This window comes from Pipistrellus hanaki, assembly GCF_964339955.1.
Source record: "Pipistrellus hanaki genome assembly, chromosome: 3".
Classification (NCBI taxonomy): domain Eukaryota; kingdom Metazoa; phylum Chordata; class Mammalia; order Chiroptera; family Vespertilionidae; genus Pipistrellus; species Pipistrellus hanaki.
The window spans coordinates 109,904,238-109,921,918 of record NC_140505.1 but is presented as its reverse complement, the minus strand read 5'-3'; the positions used below and the strand labels follow the sequence as shown (position 1 = coordinate 109,921,918).

Genomic DNA, 17,681 nt, shown 5'->3' with positions numbered 1-17,681 from the left:
AGAGAGATAGAAACATCAATGATAAGAGAGAATCATTGATTGTCTGCCTCCTGCATGTTCCCTACTGGGGATGGAGTCCAAAACCCTGACATGTGCCCTGAACAAAATGGAACTGTGACCTCTTGGTTCATAGGTTGATGCTCAACCACTTAACCACACTGCTGGGCACACACACAAAAAAATTCTCACCCTAGGGTATGTTTTTTCCTCATTATTTTACTTTTTTCCTCTACCACCATTTATCCCTACCTATATATATCTTCTTCTACCTTCACTCCCTCCCCCATCTGAGGATATGTTTTTTTTAATTGATTTTTTTTAGAGAGAGAAAAAAAGAGAGAGAAACATCAATGTGAAAGAGAAACATTGATCAGTTGCCTCTTGTATATGTCTCAACCTGGGATAAGTATATGCCCGCACTGGGGATCTAACCTGCAACCTTTTTGGAGTACTGGATGATGCTCCAACCAACTGAGCCACCCAGCCAAGCCTCATCAAAATTTTGATAACAAATATATATATAATTTTTTAAATGTTTAAGAGATTAGACATTATTGACCACTTGCTGGTAACTGTGATACCATTGTAGACTCAGACACATGATGCACATATTAGAGATTTCAAGATGTGAGAAAAATGAGAAAAAGAAAATTATGTCAATATTAGTATTTGTAGAACACATACAGTCTTCCTCCCTCTCTCCCTCCCTCCTTCTCTCCTAAGCTCTAAGGGCCCTTCTTTTTTCGGTAAGTTGTTTCCTGAGCCCATTTCTACAGCTGACTTCTACCTCTGTGACTTTCTAAATTAATTTTCTCTTATAATTTGAGTCTTGGCTCTGAATTCTTCTCTTAGCTAGAACTCAAGAACTGAGGTGCTGAACTGAGGTTAACACCTGGTGCTGTTTTTCTGATGCTAGCACTAGGATCAGGCTATCCACTCCCACAGGGTGGGTTGTAGCATATTCCCCTTCACTGCTCAGCTCCTGAGAAAGGAGAGGACTCTTTTCTGCCTCAGAGCCCTGCAGCCTATAATTCACTAAGGCATTGGCCCTGGTATTATATGGGGATGGAGGTGAGATAAAGAACACTGGAGGTTAGTGAGCTCATACAGGCTGTCACCGGGGGGTCCTGCTATCTTTGCAGTGTCCGAGGTAGAACAGGAAAGGCACAGGCCCACTCGCCTTGGAAAGGCTGGCGAAGGGCCGGGCCCATGGAAATTTGCTGGGCCTGCTTTTCTGGGTTATCCAAGCCTCCCTGGAATGAGGTCCAGTCAGGATGTGGTCTGAACTGAGAGGCATTTACAGGACATTTATTCTACCACCGAATCTACTTGGTCAGAGACCAAGTCATAGCTGTTCCCCGAAGCCATGAGAGTAAACACTACCTCCTATTTTTAGTAGTTCATTGCTTGCAAAAATAGCTCAAAATCCAGACCTTTGAGTCTTTGCAGCCTTCAGCTTAACAGGCTATTCCATGATAACAACCACCTCAACAATGGCAATAACAGTCACCACCATGTACCCAGGGTTACTATGTACAGGTGCCGGGCTTAATGCTCTAGGTGCATTATCTTGTTTCATCTCCATGTGATGTAGTCATTGCTATTATTTCTATTTTTCAGAAAGGGGTAACCAAGATTTAGGGAGGTTATTCCACCTGCCCCAAGTCACATAGCCCCTCAGAAGCAGAGCCTAGTCCTGACCCAAGTCAGATTAGCTGGATGCCACTCCATTTTTTATTCCTGCCTTCCCACAGTCCACAATGGCGTCTGAGGTGGGGTGTTTATACATGGGACCTGGTCCAGGTTTCTCAAAGAATTTAGTTGATAATTGAAATCAAGTTAAATAATCAAGAAATTATGTCTATTCACATGGGATACATTAAATATTCTTTATTTCTTGTATTATTTCATTAAGCCATTGGATTTGCAAATTACTTTGTTCTCATTATGTTCCCTTTTTCACAGAGAAACCCAAGGCATTTCCCCAACATTTGGGATGACTGGTTGACAACTCAGAGGGTGCCCAGAAGTCGTGTAAAATACAGTCTTAAAATGGCCAATAAAACCATCAAAGTATGAGCAAGCTCCGGGCGGAACCAGAAATGTGGCTGCCTGCTTGCTGTTGATTGCTTTAGCAGAAAAATCAAGTTCAGGATCTTGTGTTTTCTGAGATGACTGGCATGATTATCAGAGTAGCTGCACCTGGAAAATTTCTGACTTAAATCTGTTGATCTCATGTAAATGGCAAATGGGGAAACAAGAAGCGGTGGTGTGGTTGCCAAATAGGAGTCCAGGGAACACCCACATGGAGACAATATGCTGGTTCCTCATCTGACAGCTCTTAGAGGGAAGACATGGTGGTACAGGCCGTTTCCTGGCGAGTCCTCAGTGGGTGTATGAGTGTATAAAAACTCCACTAATTATGTGGCAAGGTGGGGTGGCGGGTGGTGGCCTCATAGAATGTCTGCCCTGGGAGTTAAGAGTCAAAATTCTTTTGCTTGCAAGTAACAGGAACCTATTTCAAACTAGCTGAAGCAAAAATAAATGAATAGTAATATTTACTTATATTGTTGACCCTTGAACAATATGGGTTTGAACTGTGTGTCCACTTATATGCAGATTACCCCCCCCAATAAATATATACAGTACTGTAAATGTATTTTCTTTTTCTTAAGATTTTTTAAATAACATTTTTCTTTCTCTGGCTTACTTTTACTGTGAGAATATAGTATATAATACATGGAACATACAAAATATGTGTTAATTGGTGGCTGTTTATATTATTGGTAAGGCTTTCAGTCAACAATAGGCTATTAGTAATTAAGTTTTGGGGGAGCCAAAAGTTATACATGAATTTCAACTATGCAGGGGAAGTGGGGGTGGGAGGGGCTGTGCCCCTAACCCCCTCACTGTTCAAGGGTCAACTGTGTACATACATACATGAGGTAATGTAAGTAGGACAGGGAGTTTGCTCTCAGGATACAAAGTTATCTCATGAAATCTAAGGATCACAAGTTTGGGGGCTTTGGGAGAGACCAGAATGCCTTTGGTTCAGACCAGCTGTCCTCTCATTCACCTTCTCTCTGAGACCCTTGGCTCTTCGTCCTCTTTTCTCTCCCTGTTTTCTGTGGACCAGCTCTATCTGCTTCTCCGTGCATGGCTGCCTCACAGCTCACAATGTCACCTGTCCTCAGCTTATGTGACCAAAGGACCCTGACTACACCTCAAGTCCAAGTTCTGGGTCAGAGAATGTCACTGACTCCACCAAGCTCAGGTCAGCAACTCCAGTAGTCACTCCTGTCTGGGAGGTGGGGCAATTGGGCTCAAACATGGCCTTAGGGGGTTATGACTGTGAAGGAGGTCAGTTTCCAAACATTCTCTTATTTCTATTCTTCTGAACACATAGATTCTCAAAGAAGTTAAATTTCTGCCTCTGTTACTCCTCTAATGGTGGGGGAAAATATAAGGAGTAGATGCTATCTTTGCATGGCTGGGCCATATATAAATGAAGTATGGGGGAATGCTTGTTTTAAAAAATTGCTACTCTAACAACTGTATTTTTATTCCTTAGACTAAGGAGAAATGATTCATTTTATCTCAACCTAATGTTTTTATGTTTGAAATGATTTTATTAATCACCTATTAAAATTAACTGCATTAGCTATAATAAAGAAGTAGTTTTGTCAGATATATTGTTTTATAGGCACAGTTATGCCTATCTAATATACCTTAATTGAATGTTTTAAGAAAGAACTGTGGCCCTGGGCAGTGTGACTCCATTGTTTCAAGTGACATACCATGCACAGAAGGTCGCGGGGTTCGATTCCTGGTCAGGGCACATACCTAGGTTTTGGGTTCAATCCCTGGTTGGGACATGTATAGGAGGCAACTGGTCAAAGTATCTCTCTCACATCAATGTTTCTTTCTCTCTCTCTCTGCCTTCCTCCCTCTCTAGAGTAAAAAAAAAAAAAAAAAAAAGATAACCGCTAGGATAAAGATATAAGCCTTCCTAAATATATCCTAAATATAAAAAAATAAAAATAACAAGGGAACTGTAATGGGTATTTTAGAAAGATTTAGATTTGTAAAGTGATGAGTCACCTTTAGTCACCCATTCACATATCTGCTGGGTAAGTTCAGAATTTTTGCATGTTTGGTGTTTTTTTTTTTGTTTGTTTTTTTGATTGCTCACATATATAGGGTAAAATGTTTAGGAAATAACCATCTGTGTTTTGCCTCCCCCTGCCCCCAGTTAGGGGGAAAGGAAAATGTATTTCAAATTGTGTATTCTTAATTTTATTCTAATTGTCTGATGCTCTTCTAAGGGGTAGTAGAGGTAGAATTCATAACCATCAACATCATCATCATAGCTGATATTTATTGCATGCTTTATAATGTGTCAGTCACTTGAAAATACTTTACATGGGATATTAGGATACAGGTATCTGCCATACAGAAGTCCAAAATAATAATGGCTTAAACAAGGTAGAGTTCGGTTTGTCACTCACATAACCATCAGACATATGCAGACATGCAGCTCCAGGGGGTCAAGGATCCAAGTTTCTATCTTGTTCTGTCATTCCTAGGTTATTGCCCGTATACACGTAGTCTAGGATAGTTTTCCATCAATAGTTGTTGCTAATATTTTCTTGGCCAGAACTGAACCACAGGAGCACCCCTGGCTGCAAGGGAAGCCGGGAAATGTGATCTTTATTCTGCACAGCCATGTATAGCAGCTATAAGAGTTGGGGTTTCCAAGTCTATAGAATAAGAGGAGATGGATATGAAGGGGATCATAAGAAGTCTGTGTAACAAGTGCATGGTTTCTTTTAAGCTTACAATAACACTTAAGGTCACGTCCAAATTGGCCCATTTAACACTTGAGAAAAAGAGAGAGATTAAGTTACTCGCTAAAGGTCACGCAGCTAGTACTTTGTGGAACTGGGTGTGGCTTTATTTTTATTTCTTTTGCATTTGCATCTAGTTTGCTGAGAAGTTCTAATACTACACTATGGGTTGGGACTGTCACACCTCAGCAGCGTTTTACTGATTTCATCATACCAGGAAGGCAAGTATTTAGTTTGAAAGCAAGCCTACATTGAATTTTGTTCAAGGAATTCTGTGACATTTATTGAGCAATCGGCAGTACATTTGAGTGTTGCCCAATCAGAACTGGGAACCTAGACCAAGGAAATGTCATTCTTTTGTTTGATTCAGATTACACCTAGATTCTAGTTAGGCTAGAAAATGTGCCTAAGATCTTTTTAATAAGAAGGAAATGCTTCAATAAAATATATGTTCTAACATCTTTTTCTGAGCCCAATAATAAGACTATGGACTATTTCCAAATTATTAAATAAAAAGTAGCAAATTTTCTAGAAATGATTTTATTTTAAGGGGAAAAAGTAGCATTGAAACCAGATGTTACTTTTCTACAACACATAACAACCACCAGCATTTACACGCAACAACATTTGGCAGGAGAGCGACCCTTTTCTTCCACCCAGATCACCATTTCTAAGAGTTGGCATGTGCTGAAAACAAAATTGCAAAAGGGAAACCTGTTTTTTGAAAGTCCATATCTGACATTATTCAAGCTCATGCTGGATCAAAAGGGTGCACCAAAGGAAAAGGCACACAACCATACCTGTTGTAGGTCTTTGCCTTTGGAAATGTTAACAGGTTGACGTCATGGTTCAGGACCAAGGTCAAGATTAGGGTAAGGCAAGGGAGGCACTCACTTCTGGCAGCAAAATTCACAGGGCCACCAAAAAATGTAGTAATCAAGATAAACAGTATTTTAATGTAAAAGTTAAAAATGAAAATACAATCATGATGAGCAAATATCAAATCTATACTAATAAAAAAGTAATATGCTAATTAGACCAGGAGATCTTCCTGACGACTGCCCGGGAATTAATGGTGGAGCTCAGGCCGGGTGGGAAACACCTGCCTCTGCTCTGCCATTGACCCCAGAGCCCCAGCAGGGTGGGCAGGGCCTCCGTGTGGGCGGGGATCAATGGTGAGCCCAGGCCTGGTGGGAAGGGCCTCCCTCTGCATAGCATTGATCAGAGAGCCCTGGCAGGGTGAGCAGGCCAGCAAGGTGGGGGCAGCTGGGGGTGAGCAGGCTGGCAGGGGGTGCAGTTGGGGGCAATGAGGCTGGCAAAGGCTGGGAGGGGGGACAGTTAGGGGTGAGCAGGCCTGCAGGTAGAATGGTTAGAGGCAATCAGGCAGGCAGTCAAGTGGTTAGGAGCCAGCGGTCCCAGACTCTGAGAGGGATGTCTGATTGCCGGTTTAGGATTGGGCCTAAACGGGCAGTTTGACATTCTCTGATGGATCACAGGTTGGAGAGGGTGCAGGCTGAGCTGAGGGACACCCGCCCACTGTGCATGAATTTTGTGCACTGGGCCACTAGTGTGTGTGTGTGTGTGTGTGTGTGTGTGTGTGTGTGTGTGTATGCCTAAGCGACCTTATGATGGAACAACTGGAACAATGGGTCACTATGACATGCACTGACCACTAGGTGGCAGATGCTCAATGCAGGAGTTGCCCCCTAGTGGTCAGTGCAGTCCCACAGCAGGAGCGCCACTCAGCCAGAAGCCAGGCTTATGGCTATCAAACACAAGCAGGTAGCAGGAATGCTAAGGAGCTAAGGAGTAAGCAGTGAGCAGCTAGGAGCAAGGGGCAAGTAGTTAGGAGCGTCAAACACCGAGCTGGCTCAGGCTTCTCCCGGGCCACTTTGCACACTGCTACATCCCCAGAGGGGTCCCAGATTGTGAGAAGGTGCAGTCCAGACTGAGGGACCCCAGCTGGTGCATGAATCCATGCACTGGGACTCTAGTTTTAAAATAAAGTCAGGCTGTTGTTGGTGTTGCCACACTACATTGTTGAGTGATGGGAACAGCCATTTCCATTCAGGCCCAGATGCCTGGCCCCTGAGGTCTTCAAATACCCTGCTAGGCAGGTTTATGAAGTTTAACAGTGTGTACAAACAGATTGAACAATATGGGGCTTTATCTATTGTTATATGTTTATACATGTCATTTGATTACAGAGTTTTCACTAGTATTAATTCTTTTTACTTAGTTCAAAATGTTTGGGGGATGTTTTGATGAGCATTTATAGAAGTGCACACCTTTCCTTTGTCTCAGGCTCCATCATGGCTCCACAGGGCACTGGTTAGGACCCTGGGAACCTGCTCTTCATGCTGGACAAGCTATTGCTGAGGAGATCCAAACTCCTAGGAGACCTAAAAGTGTTGGTTCCTTCTCTGGGCTAACCACAGGACTGCTTGCCCTTTAGTCTCTGTGCCCAAATGCACTTACTCTTTTTGCAAAGATTGGAATCTTTGAGATGCATTAATATCATCTAACCTAGGCTGGAAATCCCCTTCTTCCTATCTCCCCAACCTTTCCCCTCATAAATTAGTTCCTTCTTTTTCTTTCCTTTTTACATTCTTCTTATTTATAATTTTGCATGCTCGTGTTCATTTCACACCCGTCTCATCAGTTAGACTGCAGACTCCCTGCGTTCAGGGAGTGCACCTGGCTGGCTTACCACTTGCCCTCAGGACCTAACAAAGCGACTACAGAGTATAGAGGGCTCATAGAGATCTTTTGATAAGTGACTTTGTAAGTGGTTTACCTGCATTGTCCAATTCTAAGTAAAGCTTTTGGTGCTTAATGAATGTTATTGATAATAATGTTACAGGATTTTTAAAAAAAGTATTGTTGAGAGTCTTGCAGATGTTCCCCTTTCCCCCACACTGCCTCCCACACCTGGGTCCCACCCGCCCCAGGCCTTCACCGACTCTATTTTCTGTGTCCATAAGTAATGCATAAATGCATATAAATTCTTTGGTTAACCTCTTTCTGCCACCCCTTGCCCCTTCCTTCTGAGATTCGTCAGCCTGTTCCATGTCTCCATGCCTCTGATTTTATTTGATTCACCAGGTCGTTTTGTTCACTAGATTTCTTGTTTATTTTGAATTTTAGATACAATTATCAATAGATATGTATTTATTGCCATTTTATTGTTCATATTTTTTTTAATCTTTTTCTTTTTCTTATCCTTTTTTTTCCCCCCTCTCCTTAAAGATCAATAAAAATATTTTAAAAAGATAAACCAGTATTTACTGAGCATCCTTTAAGGGCCAAAAGTTTGGGTAGATGCCCTCTCTTGCTCCTCTTTGATCTCACAGCATTTTCTGGGAGGTAGGTATTTTAATCCTCATCTAGTTAACTGAGATTTAAAGAAGTTAGAAGACTGCGAAGAGAGTCACCACTTAAGTCCAAGAGTTTGGGGTTTAGGGATGTCACTTTCCAAAGCCTGTGCTGGTTCCGTTAAACCCATGTTTCCCCAAGAGTGGGAAGTATCTCGCCAGGAAATGAGAGATGATTTATTGTGGCAGGCAAGATGATTTTAGCGTTAAACAAGACATCACATTGTAAGAAATAATACTAAAAATTGCCAATACTCTTATTACCCTTACTATTCGATATATGCCTGGCACTGTGACCCCACTGCAGTGCCTCAGGTCCTCCAAGACCAGCTCCAGGTGTCCCAAGTGGAACTATCTGAGGGTACAATAATCATAAGAGCAAAAATACTCAGATTATTGTATTTAACAGTCGTAACAGCCCTACAAGGGAACTCTCTGAGTCTCAGAGTGAAGGTACTTTAAAAGGTCACTCACTAAGAGGCTGAGCTGCAGAGCCAGGTAGGCTGTCAGTGCCAGCACCTCTCATCACCGCAGGGAACACAAAAGGTAAAGTGCTGGGAGCCTTGAGGGCTGGGTCCAGGTCTCACTGTGCCACTAACTATCTATATGTCCTTGAGCACATCACATACTCTTTTTAGGTCTTATTTTCATCATCTGTGACTAAGGAGCTTCAAAGGAGCCTATCGTGATGATTGTCCCAAGGTCAAGAGAATAGCAAAGAAGTGAGTGTGCTTCTGTCTACAAGATACAATGGCCCTCTATGTGGAGCCCAGTATCCAGAGATGCTGAGGTAATACTTGTTATCATCACCATCATTATTTCACAACTGGTGCTTTGTATGCATTATCAGTGATCCTTACAAACAACCCTGAAAGGTAAACATGTGTGGTAAACACCTGTTGTTTGGTCTGCCCGTCATTTCTCCATTTTTGGGGTGGAGGAGGGGGAGAAACACCTACCTTTTTTTTTGAGGATTACCCCTCTACCACCTGCAACATGTGCTTCTACTGAGATCCCCCCCGCCCCTTTCTCTTTCTCCTTCCATTTCTAAAGTTAAGAGCCACTCAGTTTTTAGAACTGCACAGGGGTTCTCACAGGTCTGTGAGGGTGGTAATGTTAACTCCATTTTATAGGCAAGAAAACTGAGGCTTAGCAGGGGATTAGCAATTTGCTTGAAACTACATATCTAGAAAGCAACTCAAACCCAGGTCTGACACCAAAACAGGTGTCCTCTACCTGCTTCCTTAAACCACAGCCTTCTGAGGTCATCAGCTCCCATGGTCCCAGAGGGCGCCCTTGTGGCCCAGAGAAACAGGCTCCTGGCCAATCTTCACCGTAGGTCTGCAGGGACACAGCAGAGCCTCCAGTGAGGACCTCTGCTGTGCAAATTCTGCTCATATTTACATGCCTTTTCTAATTAAGAGATAAATGTCAAGATGTGATCGTTGCTTTGCAGATTGTATTATTACACCAAATTTTGTATCATCAGGCACAGAAACCGGAGCTGCATACTGCTTGCCAAAAAGTACTTTAAAAAAATCCTCTTTCATTACAATATATTATTGGATGCCTTGGGGGTTATTTTATTCTGATTCTGTTTCAGCATAGCTTACTTGATTTCCGAGACTCCCAAATACAGCATTGCTAAATGAATGTAGGAATAAACCAAAATCATTGTAACAAACTTTATTGGATTTGTTACGATGATCAGTGCTATTCTGCGTAAACTGGATAAAGCTTCCTTTGGTATTCAGTTTATATCAATTGCTTCCCTTTTTCATTGTCCACAAAGGAGTTCTAGTTCAGCTTGCTTCTCTGCTTTCTTTACAACTCCTCTCTCTGCACACAGAACTGGTTAGCCTGACCTCAGCCCCCAACAACCAATTGTACCTTTGGCTCAGGGCCCTTCAGAGCTGTCATTTCTAGCTTCAGACAGCTCCAGTGAATGCTGTTTTTTGATCTCAAGAGAGGCGAGAAGTTACCTAGGGAGCATTTCCTACCTCATTGGGTTGAAGTCAAACTAGAGCATGCATCTACCAGTAAATTGCAGGCATGGGACCTGACATATGAGTGCTCAGTCACAGCCAGCCCATTTCACATTCACAAAAACTCCCCCAGCTGTCTCTTTCCCTGCCACTCTCTCTCAGTCCAGAGCTCTGCTTCCCCTGCCTGAAATCCAGCCCCTCCCCAATAGCTAGGTTGCACTTTTTTTTTTTTTTTTTTTTTTTACCCATATACCTCTCCTTTGTAGCACCAATCACCGTGCCACTATACACTTTTTCTAGGATGGTTTTATGGTTGTCCGCTGCCTCTACCTGGGCTATGTCGCCTCTGAAGAGCCACTCCGATCTGCCTTCAGTGTTGAAGGCTGTTATTGCTTCAGCTGCTGGAAGTGTGGCCCTAGGCTGCCAGCACCCTTGGCCTTGAGCTGCCCCCATAAGGCCACATCCCCTTCCAATGGTTGATCTACACGGGAGGAGGAATGCCTGGCCTTCTTCCTCACCTGGGGATAGCTCCGAAAACTCATTCCCGCGGCTTTCTTTCCTTCCTTGGGTGCTCATCTTAAAAGCACTCTCTCATAGAGTCCATGCATTCTATTCTCTGTCTGAGTCAGCTTCCTGGGGAACAGAACATGTGATAAGTTATTGTCAATAAAGGCAGGCGTTACATTGTTTTTGCCAGCTGTGTGTGTTCTCAGAGCCAATGAAAGTGCCTGATACCAGTCGGATCTCAGTTAATGTTTGTAGAAAGAATGAAAAATCACGAATAAGTGATAGTAATGTCACTGGTAATTTCTGTTTTATGTTTCGCCCTCTCACCTTCCTTCAAAGGGCCTGTAACTTTTACACGAGAGATCTAGTTTCTTCGTCCTCATTCCCCTCATTTTTTCAGTTTCCCTGTTCCTCTTCCTCCTCCCTCCTCCCTTTCTAAAGCCCGGGGAAGCAGCGGGATGAGCTCAGAGGCTGATTCAGTGGCTGGAGCGTCCTTTCTCTCAGAGCCCTGTGAGCAAAGGCAATGCCAAAGCACAGAGGAAATCAATACCGAGGCTCCGCTAATTGCGTGACCATCAGAAGGTATTTCCTCATTTTGAATGAGAAGAAAGGGCCTTTTAAAACAACAAAGTTCTTGTATTAAATAGAAAAAAGTGAAAACTCACATTTTGAGTCCACAAAAATAGCCTCTTTGTTATTAACTTCTCACCCTCATGAAGGGCCCAGGCAGTCAATGCTTCCTTTTCTGCAGTCCAGTTGCTTTGTTTTGATTTGAGCCCCTTCTGCCTTTCGTAGAAGAAATAGTGGATTCAAGCTAGAAGATGGGGTTTGAGACCCAGCTCCGCTGATTTCGTTTCTGGGAAGTGCCTCTGGGCCCCCTCCCTGTCTGCGAGGTGCACATTGGCTGGTTGTGAGGAGAACAACTCACAGAGCTGGGTTTTGAGAAGCTCCAGTGAGACAATGGATAGGAACAAGCTTTGAAAATTGCAATAGACTCAACAGAGAAATTGTCATTGTCACTTCACCTTCAGGGAAACCAGCTTGACAGTTAAAGCTGGTGTATAAAAAAAATAGAATGCACTTCAAAGCCAAATGTTAAAGTTTTTTTTTTTTTTTTTTTTTTTAATTTATTCCTCATTTGCATGATGTTTGGCAAAGTTTCCTTGTAGTCCACGTGATTATTGATTGTGCTTGAGTGGACTGAGAATGTCAGACTTCTTTGTAAATCAGCCATTTTTTCATTAATTCGTGACAGATTTGGGAAGCTGCCTGTTCTCTAGACCAGGGTTTTACTAGTAGGTTGGTCAGGTAGATGTGATGCCGCAGCTCAATCAGCACATTTTTCCCTTCTGAGGCAGTCCTCGCGTTCAGCTGCATCCCTGCTCTGAGGATTTCCGCAGTTAGGAATCGCCGTCTGCCCTCAGCACTGGGATCCATGACTTCCTCTATGTAAAGCAATTTTCTGTAAAATAGAGGACTTTTTCCCTCTGCAGAAGGCAGACGGATGAAGCTTCTGGAACAGCTGGCAGAGGGTCGGCCCCTTTCATGCCAGCACATTGTTAAATCCTAGTAATATCAGGGCAGCATGGATTTTGAGTTATTTTTCAATCAGGTGTGGGTTGTGGTCAAATTTTCAGTAGAGACTTATAGATCGCCTATAAGCATTTTTGGGACAGGGACCTGTTTTGTCCCAGGTGCAGACATTTTTCTGAAGAATAGGCTTTATATTTCATGTGGAATAAGATGAAATATGAATAAACAGACATACAAACACAAAAACAACACAAGCAAGCAGAAGATGCTGAGCATGCAATCCTTCCTCTATCATTAAATTGGTATGATTACAGACTTCTTGAAGTGCCCTCTGACCCCACTCAATACTGGTAGATCTTTTGTACATATATCTTCCAGTGGCATCAGTGCCTCTATGATAAAACCCAGTCTTCAGTCGGGCCTGGACTTGCCTCTTGTCATTGTCCCATTTAAATTCCAAGTGGCAGCCACTTGGAACAAATTGCAATGTTCTGAGCAGGCCTCCATTGGGTGCATTGTAAATATTCTTTCTCGCTTTTCTCGCCTGGCTTACTTCCTCTCTTTTTCTTTCCAGGTCCTATTCAGGATCTGCTTAAGGACACTTCCCTAACTATCCTCCCTTCGCCTCATGACCTACACCCTATCCCACCCTGGATTAGCTGCTCATCATCTGAGCCTCCTTATCATCTTGCCCTCGACCTTGACATTCTGAATTGTTATTCAGTTTACTTGTCTGTGCCAATCTCAAGATCGTTGTTCACCATTCATTCCCAGGGTCTTGTTCAATGCTTGGGATACTGTTGCCTCCCTTATCCATAGGGAATATGTTCCAAGATCCCCAGTAGATGCCTAAAACTGCAGGAAGTATCAAACTCTGTATGTAAATGTTTTTCCCGCAGACACCGATTTGTCTCAGTGGATAGAGCATTGGCCTGTGTACTGAAGGGTCCCAGGTTCGGTTCCAGACAAGGGCATGTACCTTGGTTGTGGGCACATCCCCAATGGGGGGTATGCAGGAGGCAGCTGATCGATGTTTCTCTCTCATTGATGTTTTTAACTCTCTATCCCTCTCCCTTCCTCTCTGTAAAAATATCAATAAAATACATTTTTAAAAAAAGCTTTTGTAAATGTTTTTCCCAATACACACATACCTTTCCTCTTCAAGGAAGTACTTTACGGCTTCTCTGGGACATATCGGAATTGCCAGGAGCACTATTCTGGTGTTTCAGGGCCATCATTAAGTATAATAAGGGTCATTTGAACATAAGCACTGTGATACCACGACAGTCAAGCTGATAACTGAGATGGCTCCTCAGTGACTAATGGGTAGAGAGTATACAGCATGGACAGGCTGGACGAAGGGATGATTCATGTTTTGGGTGGGCCAGAGATTTCATCATGCTACTCAGAACAGCGTGCAATTTAAAACTTATGAATTGTTTAGTTATGGAATTTTCCATTTAATATTTTCAGACCATGGTTGACCATAGGTAAAGAAACTGTGGAAAAGGGCTACTGCTTTAGAGGAAGTGATTAATAATTGTTGGTTGAATTAACCAGTAAGTGGCTGATTCAGATTCCACTCCTCCCTCTCCTTTGGCACCAGCCTCTCTGCATGTTTCTCTACGGCAGAGGTGGGGACCTTCTGCTAAGGGCCATTTGGATATTTGCAGGCCATACAAAAATTATCAACTTAAAAACTAGCCTAATGCCAGACCAAATGATTCCATGGTTCCCATGTTCCCCAACCCTGCTGTGGGGTCACTGGGCAGGGATCCTGTAGAGTGGATGGGGAAGGTCTGTATGTACGGTGGGACTTGCCCCTCCCAAATAGCTGATTATATGGGTGGTTATGTCTCTACTGCTCCTCATTTTAATTGGGTTAGGTTATCCTCTGAAAGGTAAAAACACTACACACATTCTCACAAGAAATTAGGTAGAGTTAAGTTAGAAGGAATCTTAGAGGTTATAGGATCTATCCCTCTCATTTTGTGAGAAACCAGGCCCACGGGTGGAAAGATTTGCCAAACTCTCATGATCAGTTAGTGGCCGAAGAGGACACCTTTGCTTTTGTCTGCCTTAGTCCCTTTGGGGGACCACCCCTTCCCACCCTGAGTCCTAGCATTTTAGGTAGTGCTGACTTCACTCCCAAATGCAAGATGAGCATGTGAACTATGCCTAGCCAATCAGAGCATCGGGCATCATGTGTTCCCAGAAGGCCAATCAAAGCTAACGAGATTTGCCCAGCATGTGTCTTGATGGGTTGAGCATCATCCCATGCACCAAGAGGTCACTGGTTCAATTCCTGATCAGGCCACATGCCTGGGTCGTGAGCTCGATCCCTAGTAGGGGGCATGCAAGAGGCAGTCGATTATTGTTTCTTTTTCATCATCTATGTTTCTATCTCTCCCTCTTACTTCCTCTCTCTAAAATAAATAAAAACATTTTTAAAAAGCTACTGAGACTTGATTGTCCTAATGTATGACCCACTGCCCACCAGGAGGTTGGGACAGAGACGTTCATATGTGCTATTTGGGTTGCTGAGAGGATAGGACTGTTGGCAGCTATCTCACCACCCTGGGTGGAGAGCCAAGGAAAGCAGTACCAAGAGATGGAGAGAGTGAGTCTGTCCCAATGTCATCATTGAGATGCTGATACAGCTGTGTCTGACCCCTGACCACCGTAGGAACTCATTCATTCCTGGATTCTTTTTTGTTTGTTTTTTGCTTAAGTCCAATTCTGTCACTTTCAACTAATTAACCTGTTAATATAATGTTAGATTTAGAACCTGTTAACTGCCAAATGCAGTGCTCTTTCTACTAAACCCAACTGGGCATTCCTCTGATTAGCTCATTGTCACAGCAAGCAGAACTGGGAGAGAATGAAGACAAAGGTGGGAGAGGGAAACTCTGGGGCCAGTGGAGGCATGAAATCACTGGTGTGATAGGAGGGTTTAGGAGTGAAGTAAACAAGAAAGTACATTAAAACCAAAATTTGCCTGCTTCCCCATTTTGGCTCTGGCAATCTAATGAATAAGGACTGGTGAGTGAGAGTGGGGCTGTACATGTGACTAGATGCTGATTCAGCTGGACTTTTCTTCTAGAATCTATGTGTCAAACACAAGGCCCGCGGGCCAAATCCAGCCCGCCAGGCCTTGCAATGTGGCCCGCACCGCGCTGTCATCACTGCACTCCGCTGTCAGTTTATGACATTGTCAGTTTATGACTGTTCAGTAAACCATTCGGCTCGCGATTTAGACTGGATTTTAGATTTTGGCCCCTTCTCTGATTGAGTTCGACACCCCTATTCTAGATTAATGAAAACACCTTCTGGCCTGGACCTGGGAAAGTTGCCGGGGTACAGACTGGAAAATCGAAGACAAAAGTCAAGACCTTTGGTTCTAACGTCTCATGACTCACCTAAGGCGTGGGAAATTATGCTACAGAACAGCCGCAGCCACAATAAATGAACATTCATCATAGCAGTAGCTCATGCAGCTTTATTGGGCCGTGTCCATTGATGGGCGCCCAGGGAAACAATGGTATCACTGAGATATGCTAATGAGAGTGCTGCATGCTTCGGGCATAATTTGGTTTCTAGTTTCTAAGATTGGATCTTCATCACAATGCCCAGGAAGCGTGAACTGAAACTGAGGCCTGTCCCTAGTGGGAACGCCATTCTGCCCACACACCAGGATGGGATTTTTAGAGGTCAGTTTCCTCTCAGTTCTCCATTCATACAGAGTTCAAAAACAAGCAACACTAACTGTGCTGTAGGAAGCCAGGATGATGGTCACAGTAGGGGTTGGGGTAGCGAGTGGTTTTGAGAATTTGAGAGGGGTTCCTAGAGTGCTGGGTTCTTAAACTGTGGGCTGGTTATGTGGAGATGCTCGCTGTGAAAATGTGCTTATGAGTGGCATACTCTTTTATATGTGCCTTATTTTAATAAAAAACATTACATATGTGCAATGCCGTCATTGTAGGCAATCATTGGGCATCATCGAGGTCTTAGAAACAAAATGAAAGAGGGGGCACTGAAATTATGTGATAATACTATTCTGTTATAAGGTTGGTATACAGATAATCCAGAACATGTTCATATTAGTTGTGAAATATATAACCATCAAAATGAAAATAAAATTTTAAAATGTAGTAGATTGCTCACTATTCTCCAGGGGTCTAGGACACTGCTTGTAAAAACTGAAGTATTATGGTACCTCAGAATCATAGTGTACATGGATATCATATCTATTCATATCTCCCCTCTTCCATTGCTCACACTCTAGTTCAAGCCACCAGCGTCTCTGGCCTGCACCTTGGGAATAACCTCCCTCTCTTGCCTAATGTATGACCCACTGCCCACAAAGTAGAAGACTAGGTTCAAAATATGACTTGAATTACTCTCCAACCTGAAGTCCTTCAAAGACTTCCTAATATTCTTCATCTTAAAGTCCAGATTCCTTTCCATGGCCCACCACACTCAGCATTGGCTGGTGCCTCGTGCTTCTCTGACCATCCTCCTATCACTCTCCCCCCAGTTCTCCAATTTCCAGTCCCACTGGATTCTTTTTATTCTTTCAACACCCCATGCTTGTCCTTGCCTTGAGTCTTTTACATACACATTTCTGCCTGAAATAGGGATCTTCCAGATCTTTGGATTGCTGGCTCCCCCTCAGCCTGTAGGTCTCTGTTCAAATGTCATTTCCTCAAGTAGCTTTTCCCAGCCATTCTTTATCATATTGACACTGTTGCAATAACCTGATTATTATTTAACAGAAAAGAAGTGAGAGGAAAGACTAGATATAGGCACATCATTTATACCACTTTGTCAAAAAGCTGCATTTAACATTCTCCAAGTGTATTCCCTGCTGATTGATGAGAAGACAGTAGGCAAAGGCAATTTAAACGCATGCCCAGTAAGGTCTGAGTGACATGGGGGGCTAATGGCTTGTCAGTCACACCTGAAAATGAGCCAATGGCCAGGGTGGGTGAAATCTAAATGTATAAACTTCCAAACAGAGGAAGTTCACTCTGTCTTGGCCCCAGGGTGCTGGGCCCTCTTGGGACTCCTCTGCAGGGGGCTGTGCTCCCCTGTGCTCGCCTGGACTCCACACATGAACTGATAGACTTCTATCTGGCCTGAATGCTGAATCACACCTGGCTGTGACATGGAACAGATGCTCTGGACACTGACCCTGTTTCTGACTTTGCTGTACTCCCAGCTGCCCTTTATCCAGGACTGGCTTAAGGGGGAGGAGACTTTGGAACCCAAGAGATGTAACTTTACACAAATAAAGTCTCCTTCTGCATTCCATCCTCCCGTGAGAGTCTCAGAAAGTTTATTTTCTGAAGATATCATAAGGACCTTATTCCCACTCGTGTCTGGGAAGTCTGGCCTTTAATCCTTCTGGCATCAATATCACCTTTCTTTCTTTT

At 43.3% G+C, this 17,681-nt stretch overlaps 1 protein-coding gene across 10 annotated transcripts in view; it reads left to right on the top strand.

The window, feature by feature from the left end:
* The window catches only part of SOCS2 (suppressor of cytokine signaling 2), a 50,253-nt gene extending 34,500 nt beyond the window's left edge, over window positions 1–15,753 (top strand). For 6 of the 10 annotated variants that reach the window (XM_084880370.1, XM_084880363.1, XM_084880372.1 and 3 more), the window contains one exon: window positions 1,966–4,419. In XM_084880370.1, the coding sequence (XP_084736496.1) occupies window positions 1,966–2,079 (114 nt within the window). In that variant the 3' untranslated portion in view covers window positions 2,080–4,419. Of the gene's footprint in view, window positions 1–1,965; window positions 4,420–7,151; window positions 7,616–8,859; window positions 8,926–12,820; window positions 12,872–15,558 lie in introns of those variants that run through there. The other 4 variants (XM_084880373.1, XM_084880365.1, XM_084880375.1 and 1 more) reach the window with 4 other exon arrangements.
* The last annotated feature ends 1,928 nt before the right edge of the window (window positions 15,754–17,681 follow it).